Source organism: Crocodylus porosus, unplaced genomic scaffold (genome assembly GCF_001723895.1).
Source record: "Crocodylus porosus isolate Cpor-Errol unplaced genomic scaffold, CroPor_comp1, whole genome shotgun sequence".
Classification (NCBI taxonomy): Eukaryota; Metazoa; Chordata; order Crocodylia; family Crocodylidae; genus Crocodylus; species Crocodylus porosus.
In genome coordinates, this window is record NW_017728950.1 from 23,240,393 (window position 1) to 23,246,537 (window position 6,145).

Below are 6,145 nucleotides of genomic sequence, written 5' to 3' on the forward strand. Positions count from 1 at the left end.
GTTGGCCTTCCTGACTGCATTCCCACACTGCCTGCCCATATTTATCTTGGCATCAATGATGACTCCAAGATCCTTTTCTGCCTTTGCACTGATGAGAAGGGAGTTCCCCAGCCAGTAGGCATGGTGCTGGTTTTTCCCCCCAGGTGCATCACCTCTCACTTGTCAGTGTTTAATCCCATCCTATTCTCATCCACCCACCTCTGTAACCTATCTAGGTCTGATTGAAGCCTATTCCTCCCTGCTAGCGTGCCCACATGCCCCCACATCTTAGTGTCATCAGCAAATTTGAACAGGGTGCTTTTTACTCCCTCCTCCAAGTCACTGATGAAGATGTTTAACAGTGCAGGCCCAAGGACCGAGCCCTGCGGGACCCCACTGCCCACATCCCTCCAGATAGAAAATGACCCATCCACCACCACTCTCTGGGTGCAGCCCTCCAGCCAGTTGGCGACCCATTTGACTGTGTAGGTGTCGACACCACAGTCCCCCAGTTTTTTTAATGAGAACAGGGTGAGAGACAGTGTTGAAAGCCTTCCAAAAGTCCAGAAAGATTATGTCCACTGCTACCCCTGCATCTAAGGATTTGGTGACTTGGTCGTAGAAGGCCACCAGGTTGGTCTGATAGGACCTGCCTCTAATAAACCCGTGTTGGTTTCCCCTAAGCATAATCTCCCCTGCTGGCCCCTCGTGGACATTTGCCAGAATAACTCCCTCAAAAAGCCTACCCAGGATCAAGGTAAGACTAACTGGCCTATAGTTTCCCAGGTCCTCCTCCCTCCCTTGTCTTCCCTTGTCTTCCTCCCAAAGACAATGTACCCTCATGTCTTTTGACCTCCATGATCTTAAAATTAATAAAAATGCCCTGCCTAGACAAAAAGGAATCAAGGATGTCAACATCTCAGTGGCTACAGTTATACCATAAATAAAACCTGAAAATTAAACCTTTACCAATGCTTTTCTCTTTTCCCTTACATGTAAGCAAGAAGCTGGCTTAGCCAGCAAGAACATCTCTTTCTGTGATACTGCTAATGGCCTATACTAAATTATTTCTAATCTGTGTCTGCTAGAAGTTTGCTAGGTTTTGGAGAGGCTAGTAGGACCATGTTCCATGCTTGTAAGTTCCAAATTGCTAGGCTGAAAGCTTGGGCAGTCTAATTTCCATCTCCAATATTATATATAATTTTATTAAAAAGCATTTTATTAAAAATGTTAAGGTTAAATACTGACATGCTGACAAGTTACAAATACCAAAAGGTAAGGTCACACGTGCCATTTCTGCTGGAGTTAGGCACGTGGTGGATTTGTTGAAATGTACAAGAGGACTGTTAAGTGCTTCAGGGTTAGTTGTAGTCTTGATAACAATGCACAGTCATCTTTTAAGGTTGGCCAAAGCCCTTGGCCCACTAGGCAATTGGCCCAGGCTGGACTGCCTGTCCCTGACATAGTGGCCCTCTTTCTTGGATCTTGTGAGTGTATTTTTACAACCTTTACAGTAGCAGGACACTGACAGCCCTTGTCACCCTGATTTATCTTTGGCAGGTTAGGGTGCTATTGGTGTTTTTGGGTACCTTTTAGTTGTGTGACAGGATTGATTTGTATGATTTCAGAAACAGCATGGACAATTGCTCATATGGGATGATTTGGACAGGGATGATTCTGCAGTGAGCAGGGAGTTGAGCTGGGTGAATTGGGGTTCTTTCCAGTCCTACTTTTCTGTGATTTTGTCAGTTCATGCTGACTCACAAGTCTGGATAACAACTGCAGAACATGGGTGAATTCACACTGCAAATATCTCCTAGTAACAGAGTGTTTCCACCAGCAATTTGGCCTTCTCATCCCCATGACAGATGCCAGAAAGAAAGTCTGGCTATAAGTCTAGAAACTCAAGGGTCAGGTTTAGGGTGGTATAGCTCTATACAGACTGGAAATAAATTAGAGAAAATAATCAGTGGTGACTAATGCATGTTGTTTTGAAAATATACAGCTACATAAGTGCCAACAGCTGTCAACTAAGGTAGGGGTGCTCACCTCTGGTCCACGGTGCCATGTCATCCAACCCACAGGATTTCCCTTGGGTCTGAAAATTTGGCAGTGGGCAAATTGTGGCACTACTCCTCTACTGCCAAATCTCTGGACCTATGGGGACCCCAGGTCCTCCACAGGGCTGGGCAGGGGCACTGCTGGGCCCCCAGAACACAATTTTGAGGCATTTTTCCACTTACCCATCTGGGCATTTTTCCAGCTTGTGGGTCATGATGATGAAACTGAAGGACCAGAACTGTTACCACCACAGAGAGGCCAACAATGACCATGATGCTTGCAAAATACTGAGCTGCAATTGAAAAAAAGAAAGAAAAAAGCAGAGATTAATTTGCTTACAAAGCTCAAGGCAAAATCTGCAGTCCAGAATGCTGTGTTGTACCACCTAAGCACACCTGCCCCTTTACTGGACTGAAAATATGGCAGAGTTCCTGCAAAAAATGCCTGGAGTTTTTCCTCTTAGTGGCTTTTCATCACAAAATGGATTCTTATGGATCTTGGCTAACTCTATTATGAATAATTTGTAGATAGCACCCAGAGACCCCAACCAAGCTCCATTGGTCCATTTGACAATACCAACCTCCTTTGTAAAGCTTTCTGAGGTCTACCAATTGAAAGTGCTATACATGTGTTAAGTGTTATACCTGAGATACACACATGGCCTCCATTATTAACGGAGCACCTCAGAGTCTTCAGTGCACATACCTTCCCCTCTCCCCTCCGCAAGGTGAGCAAGAAACAGATCCAGTGAAAGGATTAGGTGCAAGGCCTGGGGAATCCAAGTTAGGAGTTGGGTTCCCTATATGGCATATAGGGAGAGGTACCCTAGAAGGCTGATCCAAAAAATCCTACAGGCTGAGGCCTATAAAATAGCTTCTGTAAAAAGAAATGGGCACTGAGCCCACAATTTTGGAGTTGTAAACCTTTACAAAAGGAAAAGACAACACAGATTTAATAGCGTAAAGCAGCAAAGGACCATATGAGCTAATTAAGCACAGATTTAATTGCGCCAAAATGCCAGGCAGCATTACAGTCAAATCGTGCAAACTGAAAATGGAAAGCATTATTGAAACTGTAGATCATGAGCCTCCCAACCTCCACCCCCATCCCAAATAGGAGCTTGGAGGGAAAGTCAAGATTTTAATGATGACTCGAAGGGGAGTTCTGTCCCAGCCCTGTTCTTCTGCTGCTGCTCCCCGTCAAGGCAAAGATCATGTTAACAGCAATGATTAATATGAATCATTATATTCTTCACATGGGGATCTGGCAGTTACAAGAGGCAACATAAGTTTCAAGGAGATAGGTGCAGGGGTTTGGGGAAAACTGCATCTCAAGCTGCGGACAAGCAAAACTCATGACATGGGTAACACTGTGTGTTAAGGCGCAGCAGGGTGAAAGCTGCAGGCCTGCTAGCTCCTGCTGAGTCCATGAAGCCTGCCAACCCCCAACCTCTCAACTACTGCAGGCCTGGCTCCTAAGTCCTGCTGCGGCCACTAAGCCTGCCAGGTGTTAAGGAGATGGGTGCAGGGGGGTTCTGGGGCCCTGCACCCCTAGCTGCTGACAGGCAAAACGCATGACATGGGTGCTTGTACAACTGCTGCTTCTCATCAGGCAGCAGGACTGAAGATCCCCCATCACTTGCCACCAGAGGCCTAGGGGTAATAATTGACCACAGTATGAACATGAGCGGGCAGTGCAATGCTGTAGCCAGCAGGGCCCCTGGCATGCATCAATTGATGCATCTCAAGCAAAACCATTGCAAAGAAGTGATTCTCCTGCTCTACTTGGCTCTTCTCAGCATTGGTGAGACCGCAGCTGGAGTACTGCATCCAGTTCTGGACTCTGCACCTTAACAAGGATGTGGTAAAGCTTGAGCGAGTCCAGAGAAGGGCTACGCATATGCTCAGAGTCTTGCACGGCAAGCCATATGAGGAAAGGCTGAGGGACCTGCGGCTCTTCAGCCTGAAAAGGAGAAGGCTGAGAGGGGACTTGGTAGCAGCTTACCGCTACATCAAAAGCATACATCTAGGGCTCAGGCAACAACTGTACACCAGGGCACCCTTGGGGAAAAACTAGGAGCAATGGTCACAGTCTGGAAACCCTAGTTGTGAAGTAGTTTTTCCTAATGTTGAGCCTGAAACGATCTTCCAGGAGTTTGTGAAACTTCTTGAAACTTGGCACGTGTCATGCCCTCAGAAGCACCTACCATTCCTGCAAGTTTCATTCAAATCTGGCCAGAAATGACAAAGTTATAGCCTGTTTCAACCTTCCCCATTATATCCTATGGGGAATAAAATGGGGAAACGTTGAAACAGGGTCAAAATGGCAAAATGTTTCAATGGAACGAAACGGAACAGCCGTTTCAACTTGAAACAAAAGTCAAAATGAAACACTGTTTTGTCAAAACATTGAAATGAGGTCAAAACAGAACACTTCCATTTCGCACAGCCCTAATACATAGGATACATACACGCCCAGAGGAAAACCATGGGACAGACACAGGACGGTCACATGCAGAATAAACAGGACACACACACACACAGAGAACGGAAATACACAGGACAGGCAGAATGGACACACACATGCACACATACCACCCAGGCCATCTGTTAAGTTATATATCTCAGGACAGCTCATTGTAACACGCATTGCTCTGGGTTTGGTTGCTGTTTTAAAATATTTTATAGTAGATGTTTGATTTTTAGTATATGATTTATTTCTTTATCTATAACTTGTTAAAATGATATCTTCTGAAAGATTTCGTGTGTGTGGCCCTTGACAGCTCACTAAAACTCATTAAGTGGCCCACCAGCCCAAATAATTGCCCACCCCTGGGCTAAGGGAACTGTAAACAGGCCCAGGAAGGCCAGAGCTGGTAGAAACCATAGAACTGAGCAGGATCCTGGAAAGGGCTCTTAGAAAGGCTCCCCCCTGCAAATGAATTGTAATGGAGTTCTACGTGTTGGATTTTGTGCTGTGAGGCATGGGAATGACTGAATGGGGGAAGGAGGCCACTGAGGGCAGCTGGGGATGGTGCTGCTGTCAAAAAAGGGATGTTAGGGGCTGGGGATTCAGCCTGACGGTCCAATGAACTAAACTGACCTGAGGGGTTGAGCACCAAAGAGGTAGAGTCAAGAAATCACTTTGGTGGCCTGCGTGGGGCAGGCTCCTGAGTTTTAAATAACATCTAAGGCATGGCAGGAAAGCACAGGGAGGTACCCTCATTAACCAGACAGGAGAAGAGATAGGATTATAGTGGCTACCAGGAGGCACCACACCTGCCTCTTAGAAATGGAGTGTTGTTAGAAATACACAGTTTGCATCTTGTACCTGATAAGAAAAACACTGCCAAGGACTTTTTTCCTTGCCCAGCCTTGCCACAGTTCTTCTTATACTAAATCACACTCTCCCCCAGCCTCCCCCTAGCTTTTCTCATGCAGATTACAGAAACTGAAATTCAACTGACTGTGTCCTTGAAAGGGCGGGGGATTTAAACTCTTGATGACCTAAAAAACTTTCTGAGCATGTGCAATTAGCTGATGCATATTTACTTCTCCACCCTGCATACTTAAGTAGTTAATTATAATGTACATGCGATGGATATAGTAATGTAACCACACACATGTTTGTATGAAACGGAAATGAGCTGTAAAAGTTCCTGTTTCTGCACACGTGCCCAGGAGGAAAAGGATAAATACGGGCTGCAAAGTTCCTCAGGAGTTCGGAGTAATCTGAGTCTTTGACTCTGCTCTGACCCTATTTGCAAATACACCTTTTGTGCTGCTAATAAGTGTGTGTCTAAGATTCTTTGCAAGCCTCCAAAAAAATGGACCGCAATCTTTTGCAACAGAATTTGGCGCCCAACGTGGGGCATCTTTGGACTACCCTGGAATTCAGCAACAAAATCGTCTCTGACACCATGGGGAGTGTGCACATTGCCGGCTTTTTGGGCTCGCCCAGGGGTTTGAGACGTGAGTCGGGATATTCAAGAAGTTAAAAGCTCCTGTGCAAATTTTTGGTTTCTGAGGACGCCAGACACACACTCCGGCATTCTGATTGAGATCTCTGGGGTATCTGAGTGAGTATACGAATTCCCTTGCCCAAT

The 6,145-nt window shown here is 45.8% G+C and overlaps 1 protein-coding gene across 2 annotated transcripts in view; it reads right to left on the reverse strand.

The window, feature by feature from the left end:
• LOC109323690 (neuronal acetylcholine receptor subunit alpha-7-like) overlaps positions 1-6,145 on the reverse strand; it is a 162,410-nt gene that overhangs the window by 16,258 nt on the left and 140,007 nt on the right. For both annotated transcript variants that reach the window (XM_019555381.1, XM_019555382.1), the window contains one exon: positions 2,223-2,332. In XM_019555381.1, the coding sequence (XP_019410926.1) occupies positions 2,223-2,332 (110 nt within the window). The remainder of the gene's footprint in view (positions 1-2,222; positions 2,333-6,145) is intronic.